The sequence below is a fragment of the Pleurodeles waltl genome, chromosome 5 (genome assembly GCF_031143425.1).
Source record: "Pleurodeles waltl isolate 20211129_DDA chromosome 5, aPleWal1.hap1.20221129, whole genome shotgun sequence".
Classification (NCBI taxonomy): domain Eukaryota; kingdom Metazoa; phylum Chordata; class Amphibia; order Caudata; family Salamandridae; genus Pleurodeles; species Pleurodeles waltl.
The window spans coordinates 86089583-86106856 of record NC_090444.1 but is presented as its reverse complement, the minus strand read 5'-3'; the positions used below and the strand labels follow the sequence as shown (position 1 = coordinate 86106856).

Sequence of the window (17274 nt, the reverse complement as noted above, 5' to 3'; positions counted from 1 at the left end):
TCAGAGTAGTCCTGGGGTCCCTCCTGAGGTGTCGGATCTCCACCAGCCGAGTCGGGGTCGCCGGGTGCAGTGTTGCAAGTCTCACGCTTCTTGCGGGGAGCTTGCAGGGTTCTTTAAAGCTGCTGGAAACAAAGTTGCAGCTTTTCTTGGAGCAGGTCCGCTGTCCTCGGGAGTTTCTTGTCTTTTCGAAGCAGGGGCAGTCCTCAGAGGATGTCGAGGTCGCTGGTCCCTTCGGAAGGCGTCGCTGGAGCAGGATCTTTGGAAGGCAGGAGACAGGCCGGTGAGTTTCTGGAGCCAAGGCAGTTGTCGTCTTCTGGTCTTCCGCTGCAGGGGTTTTCAGCTGGGCAGTCCTTCTTCTTGTTGCAGGAATCTAATTTTCTAGGGTTCAGGGTAGCCCTTAAATACTGAATTTAAGGGCGTGTTTAGGTCTGGGGGGTTAGTAGCCAATGGCTACTAGCCCTGAGGGTGGGTACACCCTCTTTGTGCCTCCTCCCAAGGGGAGGGGGTCACAATCCTAACCCTATTGGGGGAATCCTCCATCTGCAAGATGGAGGATTTCTAAAAGTTAGAGTCACTTCAGCTCAGGACACCTTAGGGGCTGTCCTGACGGGTCAGTGACTCCTCCTTGTTATTCTCATTATTTTCTCCGGCCTTGCCGCCAAAAGTGGGGCCTGGCCGGAGGGGGCGGGCAACTCCACTAGCTGGAGTGTCCTGCTGGGTTGGCACAAAGGAGGTGAGCCTTTGAGGCTCACCGCCAGGTGTGACAATTCCTGCCTGGGAGAGGTGTTAGCATCTCCACCCAGTGCAGGCTTTGTTACTGGCCTCAGAGTGACAAAGGCACTCTCCCCATGGGGCCAGCAACATGTCTCGGTTTGTGGCAGGCTGCTAAAACTAGTCAGCCTACACAGATAGTCGGTTAAGTTTCAGGGGGCACCTCTAAGGTGCCCTCTGGGGTGTATTTTACAATAAAATGTACACTGGCATCAGTGTGCATTTATTGTGCTGAGAAGTTTGATACCAAACTTCCCAGTTTTCAGTGTAGCCATTATGGTGCTGTGGAGTTCGTGTTTGACAGACTCCCAGACCATATACTCTTATGGCTACCCTGCACTTACAATGTCTAAGGTTTTGTTTAGACACTGTAGGGGTACCATGCTCATGCACTGGTACCCTCACCTATGGTATAGTGCACCCTGCCTTAGGGCTGTAAGGCCTGCTAGAGGGGTGTCTTACCTATACTGCATAGGCAGTGAGAGGCTGGCATGGCACCCTGAGGGGAGTGCCATGTCGACTTACTCGTTTTGTCCTCACTAGCACACACAAGCTGGCAAGCAGTGTGTCTGTGCTGAGTGAGAGGTTTCCAGGGTGGCATAAGACATGCTGCAGCCCTTAGAGACCTTCCTTGGCATCAGGGCCCTTGGTACTAGAAGTACCAGTTACAAGGGACTTATCTGGATGCCAGGGTCTGCCAATTGTGGATACAAAAGTACAGGTTAGGGAAAGAACACTGGTGCTGGGGCCTGGTTAGCAGGCCTCAGCACACTTTCAATTGTAAACATAGCATCAGCAAAGGCAAAAAGTCAGGGGGCAACCATGCCAAGGAGGCATTTCCTTACACAACCCCCCCCCAAACGAAAGAGGATGAGACTAACCTTTCCCAAGAGAGTCTTCATTTTCTAAGTGGAAGAACCTGGAAAGGCCATCTGCATTGGCATGGGCAGTCCCAGGTCTGTGTTCCACTATAAAGTCCATTCCCTGTAGGGAGATGGACCACCTCAACAGTTTAGGATTTTCACCTTTCATTTGCATCAGCCATTTGAGAGGTCTGTGGTCAGTCTGAACTAGGAAGTGAGTCCCAAAGAGGTATGGTCTCAGCTTCTTCAGGGACCAAACCACAGCAAAGGCCTCCCTCTCAATGGCACTCCAACGCTGCTCCCTGGGGAGTAACCTCCTGCTAATGAAAGCAACAGGCTGGTCAAGGCCATCATCATTTGTTTGGGACAAAACTGCCCCTATCCCATGTTCAGAGGCATCAGTCTGCACAATGAACTGCTTAGAATAATCTGGAGCTTTGAGAACTGGTGCTGAGCACATTGCTTGTTTCAGGGTGTCAAAGGCCTGTTGGCAGTCCACAGTCCAGTTCACTTTCTTGGGCATTTTCTTGGAGGTGAGTTCAGTGAGGGCTGTCACAATGGATCCATATCCCTTCACAAACCTCCTGTAATACCCAGTCAAGCCAAGGAATGCCCTGACTTGAGTCTGGGTTTTTGGAGCTACCCAGTCCAGAATAGTCTGGATCTTGGGTTGGAGTGGCTGAACTTGGCCTCCACCTACAAGGTGTCCCAAGTAAACCACAGTTCCCTGCCCTATCTGGCATTTGGATGCCTTGATAGAGAGGCCTGCAGATTGCAGAGCCTTCAAAACCTTCCTCAGGTGGACCAGGTGATCCTGCCAGGTGGAGCTAAAGACAGCAATATCATCAAGATAAGCTGTGCTAAAGGACTCCAAGCCAGCAAGGACTTGATTCACCAACCTTTGGAAGGTGGCAGGGGCATTCTTTAAACCAAAGGGCATAACAGTAAACTGATAATGCCCATCAGGTGTGGAGAATGCTGTCTTTTCTTTTGCTCCAGGTGCCATTTTTATTTGCCAGTACCCTGCTGTCAAGTCAAAGGTACTTAGAAATTTGGCAGCACCTAATTTATCAATGAGCTCATCAGCTCTTGGAATTGGATGGGCATCTGTCTTGGTGACAGAATTGAGCCCTCTGTAGTCCACACAAAACCTCATCTCTTTCTTTCCATCTGTGGTGTGAGGTTTGGGGACTAAGACCACTGGGCTAGCCCAGGGGCTGTCAGAGCGCTCAATTACTCCCAATTCCAGCATCTTGTGGACTTCCACCTTGATGCTTTCCTTAACATGGTCAGACTGTCTGAAGATTTTGTTCTTGACAGGCATGCTGTCTCCTGTGTCCACATCATGGGTACACAGGTGTGTCTGACCAGGGGTTAAGGAGAAGAGTTCAGGAAACTGTTGTAGGACTCTCCTACAATCAGCTTGCTGTTGGCCAGAGAGGGTGTCTGAGTAGATCACTCCATCTACTGTACCATCTTTTGGGTCTGATGACAGAAGATCAGGGAGAGGTTCACTCTCTGCCTCCTGATCCTCATCGGTTACCATCAACAGATTGACATCAGCCCTGTCGTGGAAGAGCTTAAGGCGGTTTACATGGATCACCCTTTTGGGGCTCCTGCTTGTGCCCAGGTCCACCAAGTAGGTGACCTGACTCTTCCTCTCTAGTACTGGGTAAGGGCCACTCCATTTGTCCTGGAGTGCCCTGGGAGCCACAGGCTCCAGAACCCAGACTTTCTGCCCTGGTTGGAACTCAACCAGTGCAGCCTTTTGGTCATACCAAAACTTCTGGAGCTGTTGGCTGGCCTCAAGGTTTTTGGTTGCCTTTTCCATGTACTCTGCCATTCTAGAGCGAAGGCCAAGTACATAGTCCACTATGTCCTGTTTAGGCTCATGGAGAGGTCTCTCCCAGCCTTCTTTAACAAGGGCAAGTGGTCCCCTTACAGGATGACCAAACAGAAGTTCAAAGGGTGAGAACCCTACTCCCTTCTGTGGTACCTCCCTGTAAGCGAAAAGCAGACATGGCAGGAGGACATCCCATCTCCTTTTGAGTTTTTCTGGGAGCCCCATGATCATGCCTTTTAATGTCTTGTTGAATCTCTCAACTAAGCCATTAGTTTGTGGATGGTAAGGTGTAGTGAATTTATAAGTCACTCCACACTCATTCCACATGTGCTTTAGGTATGCTGACATGAAGTTGGTACCTCTGTCAGACACCACCTCCTTAGGGAAACCCACCCTGGTAAAGATACCAATGAGGGCCTTGGCTACTGCAGGGGCAGTAGTCGACCTAAGGGGAATAGCTTCAGGATACCTGGTAGCATGATCCACTACTACCAGGATATACATATTTCCTGAGGCTGTGGGAGGTTCCAGTGGACCAACTATGTCCACACCCACTCTTTCAAAGGGCACCCCCACCACTGGAAGTGGAATGAGGGGGGCCTTTGGGTGCCCACCTGTCTTACCACTGGCTTGACAGGTGGGGCAGGAGAGGCAAAACTCCTTAACCATGTTGGACATATTGGGCCAGTAGAAGTGGTTGACTAACCTCTCCCACGTCTTGGTTTGTCCCAAATGTCCAGCAAGGGGAATGTCATGGGCCAATGTTAGGATGAACTCTCTGAACAGCTGAGGCACTACCACTCTCCTAGTGGCACCAGGTTTGGGGTCTCTGGCCTCAGTGTACAGGAGCCCATCTTCCCAATAGACCCTATGTGTTCCATTTTCCTTGCCTTTGGACTCTTCAGCAGCTTGCTGCCTAAGGTCTTCAAGAGAGGGACAGGTTTCTTGTCCCTTACACAGCTCCTCCCTTGAGGGTCCCCCTGGGCCCAAGAGCTCAACCTGATAAGGTTCAAGCTCCAAAGGCTCAGTTCCCTCAGAGGGCAGAACTTCTTCCTGAGAAGAGAGGTTCCCTTTCTTTTGCTGTGTTGCAGTTGGTTTCCCAACTGACTTTCCTTTTCTCTTGGTAGGCTGGGCCATTCTTCCAGACTCCAGCTCTACTTGTTCACCCTGTGCCTTGCACTGTGCTCTGGTTTTCACACACACCAGTTCAGGGATACCCAGCATTGCTGCATGGGTTTTTAGTTCTACCTCAGCCCATGCTGAGGACTCCAGGTCATTTCCAAGCAGACAGTCCACTGGGATATTTGAGGAGACCACCACCTGTTTCAGGCCATTGACCCCTCCCCATTCTAAAGTAACCATTGCCATGGGATGTACTTTTCTCTGATTGTCAGCGTTGGTGACTGTGTAAGTTTTTCCAGTCAGGTATTGGCCAGGGGAAACCAGTTTCTCTGTCACCATGGTGACACTGGCACCTGTATCCCTCAGGCCCTCTATTCTAGTCCCATTAATTAAGAGTTGCTGTCTGTATTTTTGCATGTTAGGCGGCCAGACAGCTAGTGTGGCTAAATCCACCCCACCCTCAGAAACTAGAGTAGCTTCAGTGTGGACCCTGATTTGCTCTGGGCACACTGTTGATCCCACTTGGAGACTAGCCATACCAGTGTTACCTGGATGGGAGTTTGGAGTGGAACCTTTCTTGGGACAGGCCTTGTCTCCAGTTTGGTGTCCATGCTGTTTACAGCTATGACACCAGGCCTTTTTGGGATCAAAGTTTTTACCCTTGTACCCATTGTTTTGTGAAGAGGCTCTGGGCCCACCCTCCTGTGCAGGTTTTTGGGGGCCTGTAGAAGACTCTTTACTATTTTTAGTTTTGGTTGTCTCATCACCCTTCTGCTGGGGAGTCTTTGTGACCCCTTTCTTTTGGTCACCCCCTGTTGAAGTCTTGGACACCCTTGTCTTGACCCAATGGTCCGCCTTCTTTCCCAATTCTTGGGGAGAAATTGGTCCTAGGTCTACCAGATGCTGATGCAGTTTATCATTGAAACAATTACTTAACAGGTGTTCTTTCACAAATAAATTGTACAGCCCATCATAATTACTTACACCACTGCCTTGAATCCAACCATCTAGTGTTTTCACTGAGTAGTCAACAAAGTCAACCCAGGTCTGGCTCGAGGATTTTTGAGCCCCCCTGAACCTAATCCTGTACTCCTCAGTGGAGAATCCAAAGCCCTCAATCAGGGTACCCTTCATGAGGTCATAAGATTCTGCATCTTGTCCAGAGAGTGTGAGGAGTCTATCCCTACACTTTCCTGTGAACATTTCCCAAAGGAGAGCACCCCAGTGAGATTTGTTCACTTTTCTGGTTACACAAGCCCTCTCAAAAGCTGTGAACCATTTGGTGATGTCATCACCATCTTCATATTTAGTTACAATCCCTTTGGGGATTTTCAACATGTCAGGAGAATCTCTGACCCTATTTATATTGCTGCCACCATTGATGGGTCCTAGGCCCATCTCTTGTCTTTCCCTCTCTATGGCTAGGATCTGTCTTTCCAAAGCCAATCTTTTGGCCATCCTGGCTAACTGGATGTCCTCTTCACTGGAGTTATCCTCAGTGATTTCAGAGTTGTTGGTCCCTCCTGTGAGGGAACCAGCATCTCTGACTATTATTTGTGGAGTCAGGGCTTGAGAAGCCCTGCTCTCCCTAAGTAGGACTGGAGGGGGGGAATTTCCCTCCAAGTCACTATCTTCATCCTCTGAGTTGCCATCCTCAGAGGGGTTGGCCTTTTCAAACTCTGCCAAAAGCTCCTGGAGCTGTACTTTGGTAGGTTTGGGGCCCATTGCTATTTTCTTTAGTTTACAGAGTGACCTTAGCTCTCTCATCTGTAGATGGAGGTAAGGTGTGGTGTCGAGTTCCACCACATTCACATCTGTGCTAGACATTATGCTTCTAAAAGTTGGAATACTTTTTAAGAAACTAAAACTGGTTCTAGAATCTAATTCAAACTTTTAACAAACTTTTAAACTCTAAAAGAAATGCTAGACAGGATCTAACACAAGGCCCTAGCAGGTCTTTTAAGAATTTAGAAAACTTTTCAAATTGCAAAAATCAATTTCTAATGACAATTTTGGAATTTGTCGTGTGATCAGGTATTGGCTGAGTAGTCCAGCAAATGCAAAGTCTTGTACCCCACCGCTGATCCACCAATGTAGGAAGTTGGCTCTGTATGTGCTATTTCAAAGTAAGGAATAGCATGCACAGAGTCCAAGGGTTCCCCTTAGAGGTAAAATAGTGGTAAAAATAGATAATACTAATGCTCTATTTTGTGGTAGTGTGGTCGAGCAGTAGGCTTATCCAAGGAGTAGTGTTAAGCATTTGTTGTACATACACATAGACAATAAATGAGGTACACACACTCAGAGACAAATCCAGCCAATAGGTTTTTATATAGAAAAATATCTTTTCTTAGTTTATTTTAAGAACCACAGGTTCAAATTCTACATGTAATATCTCATTCGAAAGGTATTGCAGGTAAGTACTTTAGGAACTTCAAATCATAAAAATTGCATGTATACTTTTCAAGTTATTCCCAAATAGCTGTTTTAAAAGTGGACACTTAGTGCAATTTTCACAGTTCCTGGGGGAGGTAAGTTTTGGTTAGTTTTACCAGGTAAGTAGGACACTTACAGGGTTCAGTTCTTGGTCCAAGGTAGCCCACCGTTGGGGGTTCAGAGCAACCCCAAAGTCACCACACCAGCAGCTCAGGGCCGGTCAAGTGCAGAGTTCAAAGTGGTGCCCAAAACACATAGGCTAGAATGGAGAGAAGGGGGTGCCCCGGTTCCGGTCTGCTTGCAGGTAAGTACCCGCGTCTTCGGAGGGCAGACCAGGGGGGTTTTGTAGGGCACCGGGGGGGACACAAGCCCACACAGAAATTTCACCCTCAGCAGCGCGGGGGCGGCCGGGTGCAGTGTAGAAACAAGCGTCGGGTTTTCAATGTTAGTCTATGAGAGATCTCGGGATCTCTTCAGCGCTGCAGGCAGGCAAGGGGGGGATTCCTCGGGGAAACCTCCACTTGGGCAAGGGAGAGGGACTCCTGGGGGTCACTTCTCCAGTGAAAGTCCGGTCCTTCAGGTCCTGGGGGCTGCGGGTGCAGGGTCTCTCCCAGGCGTCGGGACTTTAGATTCAAAGAGTCGCGGTCAGGGGAAGCCTCGGGATTCCCTCTGCAGGCGGCGCTGTGGGGGCTCAGGGGGGACAGGTTTTGGTACTCACAGTATCAGAGTAGTCCTGGGGTCCCTCCTGAGGTGTCGGATCTCCACCAGCCGAGTCGGGGTCGCCGGGTGCAGTGTTGCAAGTCTCACGCTTCTTGCGGGGAGCTTGCAGGGTTCTTTAAAGCTGCTGGAAACAAAGTTGCAGCTTTTCTTGGAGCAGGTCCGCTGTCCTCGGGAGTTTCTTGTCTTTTCGAAGCAGGGGCAGTCCTCAGAGGATGTCGAGGTCGCTGGTCCCTTCGGAAGGCGTCGCTGGAGCAGGATCTTTGGAAGGCAGGAGACAGGCCGGTGAGTTTCTGGAGCCAAGGCAGTTGTCGTCTTCTGGTCTTCCGCTGCAGGGGTTTTCAGCTGGGCAGTCCTTCTTCTTGTTGCAGGAATCTAATTTTCTAGGGTTCAGGGTAGCCCTTAAATACTGAATTTAAGGGCGTGTTTAGGTCTGGGGGGTTAGTAGCCAATGGCTACTAGCCCTGAGGGTGGGTACACCCTCTTTGTGCCTCCTCCCAAGGGGAGGGGGTCACAATCCTAACCCTATTGGGGGAATCCTCCATCTGCAAGATGGAGGATTTCTAAAAGTTAGAGTCACTTCAGCTCAGGACACCTTAGGGGCTGTCCTGACGGGTCAGTGACTCCTCCTTGTTATTCTCATTATTTTCTCCGGCCTTGCCGCCAAAAGTGGGGCCTGGCCGGAGGGGGCGGGCAACTCCACTAGCTGGAGTGTCCTGCTGGGTTGGCACAAAGGAGGTGAGCCTTTGAGGCTCACCGCCAGGTGTGACAATTCCTGCCTGGGAGAGGTGTTAGCATCTCCACCCAGTGCAGGCTTTGTTACTGGCCTCAGAGTGACAAAGGCACTCTCCCCATGGGGCCAGCAACATGTCTCGGTTTGTGGCAGGCTGCTAAAACTAGTCAGCCTACACAGATAGTCGGTTAAGTTTCAGGGGGCACCTCTAAGGTGCCCTCTGGGGTGTATTTTACAATAAAATGTACACTGGCATCAGTGTGCATTTATTGTGCTGAGAAGTTTGATACCAAACTTCCCAGTTTTCAGTGTAGCCATTATGGTGCTGTGGAGTTCGTGTTTGACAGACTCCCAGACCATATACTCTTATGGCTACCCTGCACTTACAATGTCTAAGGTTTTGTTTAGACACTGTAGGGGTACCATGCTCATGCACTGGTACCCTCACCTATGGTATAGTGCACCCTGCCTTAGGGCTGTAAGGCCTGCTAGAGGGGTGTCTTACCTATACTGCATAGGCAGTGAGAGGCTGGCATGGCACCCTGAGGGGAGTGCCATGTCGACTTACTCGTTTTGTCCTCACTAGCACACACAAGCTGGCAAGCAGTGTGTCTGTGCTGAGTGAGAGGTTTCCAGGGTGGCATAAGACATGCTGCAGCCCTTAGAGACCTTCCTTGGCATCAGGGCCCTTGGTACTAGAAGTACCAGTTACAAGGGACTTATCTGGATGCCAGGGTCTGCCAATTGTGGATACAAAAGTACAGGTTAGGGAAAGAACACTGGTGCTGGGGCCTGGTTAGCAGGCCTCAGCACACTTTCAATTGTAAACATAGCATCAGCAAAGGCAAAAAGTCAGGGGGCAACCATGCCAAGGAGGCATTTCCTTACACATGTTATCCTTGTGATCGCTCTTTCAGGTGCCTGCTGTGTTGCATCACTCTTGAAAAATAGCTAGTTCAGGATCTAAGCTAGTCTTCTGTCTTTGGGTGAAATATTGTTGCCAGTTCCCCTGTCTGGAGGCTGCGCCTTCCTTAGGAATGGAACACCACTGCTTCTGACAACAAAATGGCCACAGATTAGATGGCGGATCTGGACCTGCATTATCCCTGCCCCTTATCATTTACATCGTTAAGTGTTAGGAAAGAAGTGCCAAACACCCACTGAGAAGTTTTCTTCTGTTAGTGTGTGGTGTTTGAAAGTCAGTGACTGAGTTTGAAGTCCACAAAAACTACATTGCATTTTGTTCATCTTCCTCTCTGCAACCCGATCCTGCTCCTTCTGACCACTTGGGCCTGGGTAACATTTGCAAGACCCAGCAAGATGGTGCTTTCCTGCTGAATGGTAGGACAGCGATTTATTAGTAAGAATTGAGGAGCGTTAATGTTATTTTATCTAAACCAGCTCATAAAATGCCATCTTGTTAATTGCCTTGATAATGAGGAGGGATGCAGGCTTCAGATTTTCGAGCCCTCTATTGGGCTTCTCACATGCAGTATGTAGTGCCTTGGTTCCGGGAGGATGGCACTGATCCAGTGGGAGACATACTGACACGCTTGGCCCTCCCACTGGAGCTGTTGGCACTGCCCCTGGTCCCTAGGAAAAATAGGGTCACACTACCACTACAAGTTAGGACTCTCCTGGAGGTCTGGGAACGGGATCTAGAAGGAAGGAACGATCTATATATTTATATGCAGAATCTGATACCATGGCGCACGGGTGTCAGCCCACAGATACCGTCATTCCTGAGCGCCAGAGAAGGAGGAAGTATGCCACTGAATATAAGTGCGTTATACGAGGACAGACAGTTGATCAGTTGTGTCTTTCTGTACTTCATGGGAAGTGGGAGGCGGAGCCTTCCTGGCATACGCTGGTATGGCAGCGGCAATATGCAAAACTTGGGAGGGGTTCCCTCGAGCCGTAGACACACGTGATAAACTGCACACTCCTGGATCTGGGGGACAGTGGCAAACTTATTACATAGCTTTATGGGTTGCTTCTGCCTAACACAGTTGCCGAATGGAAAGGTTGAGGATCCAATAGGAGGGTGATCTAGAGACAGCTAGGGGAGCGCGAGTGGCTGACAGTGCTGGGCAGGTGTCGAGAAGTAACACAAAATGCTTGCCTGAGACTGATACACTACAAATGCGTACACGGGGACTATGTTACACTGCAATGGCTGCACAGGCTAGACCCTTCCAAACCGGAGCAGTGCCAAAAGTGCAAGACAGTGCATATGTGGTGGACATGCTCATGGGTGGGCGTCTTTTGGAAGGAAGTGGTCGATAAACAAAGTCCTGACCGAATTAATGATTCTGCCGACGGTTCAGCTGGGGCTGGTACTGCGATCCAGGCATGCCAAGCGCATGGTTAAAGAAATAGAATTGGGGCTGGCGATGGCCAAATGTGTTGCTCTGAGTGGATGGCAAACAAGATACCCCCCCCCCGCCCCCAAAGCTCTGGAATTAGGAATTTGCCAAATGGGCACAAGCGAAGTGTGGGGTTTGCCACAAACTAATATGTAGCAGTATGAACCAGGGAGGCCTAGCTGAATGGGATATGGTGGAGGTACGCTTACAGGGAGAACTGCAGAGACAGATATACAAGACTTCACGGTTGATTGATGGGTTGAGTGGGGAACTGAAATGAACGGATTCACAATGCTTATGTTCTAAACTGAAATGTTGGATGTGTTGTCCATGTGCCACATATTACCAGAATGTAACTGCTACAACTTGCTCCTGGTTGGGGGCAAGGAGGGACAATAATCTAATTGTAGTTGTGTATTTACCTTATTTTGAAATCAATAAAAGAAATATGCAAAAAAAGAAAATGCTTTCCTATTTAGTATAAATAAGATATTTGTATTCTGGTTAAGGGGCACCATTTGCCTGTAGTAGTGGACTGCTCATAAGCACACGGTTGAACTGAAGGACAGTGTTTCACAATGAAATGAGAATGTGTGGAAAACTTGGAATCCTTTTCTCCTCTTCCAGAAATTCGGAGAGCTTGCCATGACAAGTGAGTCAAAAGCGCTGATTGGACTTTACCATGGCCAGGTTTTGTGCAAGAAAAACAAGTTTGGTGATCCTCAAAAAGAGGTCAAGTAAGTTCCATTGATGCTGCTTCCATATCTAAAATGTGCTGCTGTCCAAAGCATGTGGGGTAACAGCAGAAAAAGTGCTTGTTTGAAGGTAGAGTTGTACAGAACATTTACAGGTGCAGTGAGGGTGAAGTGTGAGTGCGGGTGCCGGCAGTATTTCTAGTCTATAGCCTTCAATAAAATTATGTTGTAGATATTTTTCCTCATTTTCAGTGAACACGTGAGTTCTTCTTCCCACTCCTCTTCCTGCTAAGACTTTATTAACACACAAACCTCTAATTACCTCCACTACAAAGTTTTAATCAGTTTGGCCTTTACAGGAAGTGCTAGAATTTAGAAGAGCCTACAGCATCTTGGAGGTTCGAGTTGGATGGAGTTGGTGTTGGAGAAAACTTTGAAGTGTGCAATTAAATGGAAAATGAGTTTTCTTTTTGTTCAGTCAGGATGAACTTGTGTTGCCTGAGGACAGGATAACATATGATGCAAATGTGAGCACATTCGTAGTCGAATGCAAGCGTCTTTAAAGATTGTGGAGTTTAACTGGGTGGCACAAGGAGTGATGTGTACTCCTAGTTTAGGGAACTGTCCTAGTTAGGAGCTGTTAACATGAATGGGGACTAGGAAGTGTTTCCCCATATTTGTAAAGGCTTTTTTTCCTGCTACAAATTTTGGATCTGCCATGAATGGGAAGGTGGGGTGAGCTTGAGATGAATTGTTGGGGTTGAAGTGAGTGTCCAGGCTACAAAGTATTTGTTTAAAAAAAAAAAAAGAAAAAAAAAGACTGCCCCTTCCATTTATTTTGGGCCTTTCGGGAATACTGTTACATGTCTGTGAAGCCTAGTAGGCATAGGCCTCTTACTTGGAGCCTTTTTAAAAGGTTCCAGCTGAGCACTAAATGTGTAGTAGAAATGTTTGTAGATCGTCATTCAGTTTTACAAGAAAATATGCGAAGATTAATTTATTGAAGTAGCTATTCCCAGTTCATTCAAGATGGCTACCTTAGGGCTACAACGTTTTTGAAGAATCAGTGCATATGGTGCAGCTGAGAAAGTGGAAAGTGCAAGTGGGGAAAAAACTGCAACATTTAACAAGGATGGAGAGTGTTGCTGCAAAGTTGTCAAAGAATATGAATATATATGTTAGTATTTGGGCAGTAGGAAATAGCTGGCTTGATTTAGTTTTGCACCATAATGGACTTTTGTCTAGCCTGCACTTGATGCCTTCTCTAGCATAATGTTGCCTTGTCTGGTGGTTTGGTGTTAGAAGGCCAGAGTTTGCCTAATGTCAACTGGTTTGCATTCATGTCAGGAAGTTTCATTCTGAAGGGTCAGCTACTTGCCACATTTGTAAGATTTTCTGCCATATGGATCAACTCTTTGGTAACTTAAGAAGCCTTCAACTGCGCCGTGGAAAAGGAGCTGTATCTTGGCACCTACATAGATCTTGTAATAAACTCCTGAGCATCTGTTCAATTACCTCATAAGAATGAAGAGCTTTATCATCTCTCCTGGGATTCAGTTCTTCTACATGCAGATAGCAAACATCTTTAGCATATTGTCTAGTCATGCTGCCATAACACTGACATGGACACTCTTGACACGAAAGACTTAGGTCATATGTATTTGTGGGGTAGGCAAGGTAAATGCAGTTACTTGGATCATTTGGTCCTAGTCTCATGCTTATTTTCTACTGTGTTGCTGTGGATTGATTTTTTTATGTAATTAAAGCTGTATTAATCATGATATATTGTAAGGAAATGCCTCCTTGGCATGGTTACCCCCTAACTTTTTGCCTTTGCTGATGCTAAGTTTTGATTGAAAATATCCTGGGACCCTGCTAACCAGGCCGCAGCACCAGTGTTCTTTCCCTAAACTGTACCTTTGTCTCCACCATTGGCACAACCCTGGCACTCAGGTAAGTCCCTTGTAACTGGTACCCCTGGTACCAAGGGCCCTGATGCCAGAGAAGGTCTCTAAGGGCTGCAGCATATCTTATGCCACTCTGGGGACCCCTAACTCAGCACAGACACACTGCTTGCCAGCTTGTGTGTGCTGGTGGGGCGAAAAAGAGTAAGTCGAAATGGCACTCCCCTCGGAGTGCCATGCCAACCTCACACTGCCTGTGGCATAGGTAAGTCACCCCTCTAGCAGGCCTTACAGCCCTAAGGCAGGGTGCACTATACCACAGGTGAGGGCATATGTGCATGAGCACTATGCCCCTACAGTGTCTAAGCAAAACCTTAGACATTGAAAGTGCAGGGTAGCCATAAGAGTATATGTTCTGGGAGTTTGTCAGATACGAACTCCACAGTTCCATAATGGCTACACTGAAATCTGGGAAGTTTGGTATCAAACTTCTCAGCACAATAAATGCACACTGATGCCAGTGTGCAATTTATTGTAACATACACCCAGAGAGCATCTTAGACATTCCCCCTGACTACCAATCCGACTTCTAGTGCAGGCTGACCAGTTTCTGCCAGCCTGCCACACACCAGACATGTTGCTGGCCACACGGGGAGAGTGCCTTTGTCACTCTGTGGCCAGGAACAAAGCCTGTACTGGGTGTAGGTGCTTCCCACCTCCCTCTGCAGGAACCGTAACACCTGGCGGTGAGCCTCAAAGGCTCATCCCTTTTGTTACAGTGCACCAGGGCATCCCAGCTAGTGGAGATGCCCGCCCCTCCGGCCACTGCCCCCACTTTTGGTGGCAAGGCTAGAGGCGATAATGAGAAAAACAAGGAGGAGTCACCCACCAGTCAAGGGAGCCTCTAAGGTGTCCTGAGCTGAGGTGACCCCTGCCTTTAGAAATCCTCCATCTTGAGTTTGGAAGATTCCCCCAATAGGATTAGGGATGTGCCCCCCTCCCCACCGGGAGGAGGCACAAAGAGGGTGTAGCCACCCTCAAGGACAAGTAGCCATTGGCTACTGCCCTCCCAGACCTAAACACACCCCTAAATTCAGTATTTAGGGCCACCCCAGATCCCAGGAAATCAGATTCCTGCAATCTGAAGAAACAAGGAGGACTGCTGACCTACAAGCCTGCAGAGAAGACGGACGGCGACAACTGCTTTGGCCCCAGCCCTACCGGCCTGTCCCCAGCTTCGAAAACCTGCAACCAGCGACGCATTTGACAGGGACCAGCGACCTCTGAAGCCTCGGAGGACTGCCCTGGTCTAAAGGACCAAGAAACTGCTGTGAGCAGCGGCCCTGCTCAAAACCAGCTACTTCTTTGCAACAAAGTTTATTTGATGTGCTGCCTTGCTGTACTGTTGACCTGTTGAATGAAAATTCAATATAATTTGTTTTTCAAAAAAAGAAAAAAAAATAGTAGGCTAAACTGTTTGGGTGATCATCAGCTACATCGAACCATGTTGGTTATTTTTATCTTTAGATTAAGTGGCACCTGAAAAGCTGAGTAACATGCATGGCATATTCAAATATAAAATGTAGATCACTGCTTGTAGTGTAATAAATGCAGCCAAGAACATTGCACCTTCATGAGAGATGTCCTGAGAGTAAATGGTGTGTTAAGTTCCAGATTTGTTTGTCACCGCAATGTCTAAGGTTTTAAGACATGGCTCGGCAGTGACCACTAAGTAAGCAGGTAGCTTTTGCAATACTTTAACAAATGTATCCAATGGGTGAAGTGCGTATGACTGGTAGTTGTGGGAAGAATATCTCTGTCATTGTTGAGTTAAATAAAGAGATATCAGCAGATCACCTACAAATGAGGGGTCTGATGTAAATTGTTACTGACTTGAATCATAATGACAGCTTCTTGTGCACGCAGGACACTGGCCATCCTGGGAGCAGGCCTCATGGGTGCCGGAGTTGCACAGGTCTCTGTTGATAAGGGTCTTAAGACCATTTTGAAAGACACCACCCTACCGGGGTTGAGCAGAGGGCAGCAGCAGGTCTACAAAGGGTGAGTATTGATTGCACTGCTACCTCTCCTTCAAACTATCAATTTTCCACTAGTTTTGCATCTATTTTGTCCCTCGTTCTCTCCATCTCCACTCGCTCCCCACTGTCATAGTGTAAATGTCCGTATACACCAAATGAGTAAATCTGTAAAATTTGTTGTTACCATTCATTTACGCAGACTTAACGACAAAGTGAGGAAAAGGAACCTGACATCATTTGAGCGCGACAGCATTATTAGCCACCTTACGGGACAACTAGATTACAGGGGATTCGAGAAAGCTGAGATGGTAATCGAGGCAGTGTTTGAAGACCTCAAAATCAAGCACAAAGTGCTGCAGGAGGTGGAAGCAGTGAGTGCCATTTTCACATGATCTTTATTTGACAAATAGTTACTCACTTCCAAGTTCATATACCTTAATGTGGATTTGTTCAGCTATCATGCATTGGGGATGGTGGAGAATGTGGTTGGTGTCTCGGGGGGCTAACATTTTTACACAACAGAACATAATAATGTACTGAAAATGTAGGCCTTTTTAGAAGCTTACAGCACTAGATCTGAATTTCCCTTGCACCGTGTTCGAATGTATGCAATATTGGGCCCTCAAACTAACATGAAAAGGGTAAAAACGTTAATTATTTTCAAAACAATATTTTGGAGGAAACCATTGTTGATAATAAACAGGTTATTTTATTGCACAATATGGTATGTTGAAGACTACTGTGTCTGGGATCTCGGGCGTGTACCTTGCCCCAAACATTCTAGGACCTAAGTTAGAGCAGTAATTTATCTAGACAGTCTATTAGAACCACTGCAGTATTTGTATTTACACCAGACAGTATAAACATACCATACAGTGATCAGTATTAAACCTTGGATCAGTGGCAAGAATATTGCCCTCAATACTCAAGGATTGAAGTAACAGTAGTCCCATAATAATAATGTTTGAAAAAAATTGGCTCTGTAATGTCAACCAAAAGCAGACGTATTTGCTGATGGAACATCTTCAGCCTAAAAGCCATTGTAACCATTTCTGCTCAATAAAACATCTAATATTTGTGTCCAAGACCCAATGTACACCAAGTCAAGCATAGTGTAGAGTCTAATAAATACTAGTCTATGCAATTAGTCCAGGACAACAGTAACATTGGTGTTTTAAAGGCTTTGAAAAGTGTTGTGCATTGTACTGGCCCTTAAGTTGTCCTATTTTTTCCGTAGGTGGTTTCCCCTCACTGCATATTTGCCAGCAACACGTCGGCTCTCCCAATTGGCCAGATTGCTTCACTCAGCAAAAGACCTGATAAGGTGGGTTTTCCTTTCTGTAACATGGGTTTGTATAGGAAGTGGACCATGAAAATAGTTCAGAACATGTTCAAACAGTCTTGTGTGACAGTCCAACCTGGTGTTTCCCTTTTATTCCTTTTGATCTTGACAATTGGGCTATTGTAAATGAATGAAAGTAAAAAATAGTTCATCTTGTCTAGTTTTCAGAATATATTCATGCACTGCCCTTAGGAGACTTCTTCGTTTCAGTAGTCTAGTTCAGTGGTTCCCAACCTGCGGTCCGGGGATCCGTGGGGGGTGGGGGATAGTATTCCAATAATGATTCAGTGGGGGTCCCTAGGTTCCAGTAATGATAAAGAAGGGGTCCAAAGAAGTCAAAAGGTTGGGAACCACTGGTCTAGTTTCTTCAGAACCACACCTTACAAGTATCTGGTCTGTGTTTAACACCTCATGTTTTAGATGAAGAGGCTGAAATTAAACTC

General features: G+C 47.3%; 1 protein-coding gene across 1 annotated transcript in view; it reads left to right on the top strand.

The window, feature by feature from the left end:
* The window catches only part of HADHA (hydroxyacyl-CoA dehydrogenase trifunctional multienzyme complex subunit alpha), a 109114-nt gene that overhangs the window by 59044 nt on the left and 32796 nt on the right, over positions 1-17274 (top strand). Inside the window, exons 11-14 of the mRNA XM_069233659.1 lie at positions 11479-11588; positions 15377-15511; positions 15689-15860; positions 16727-16813. Of these exons, the coding sequence (XP_069089760.1) occupies positions 11479-11588; positions 15377-15511; positions 15689-15860; positions 16727-16813 (504 nt within the window). The remainder of the gene's footprint in view (positions 1-11478; positions 11589-15376; positions 15512-15688; positions 15861-16726; positions 16814-17274) is intronic.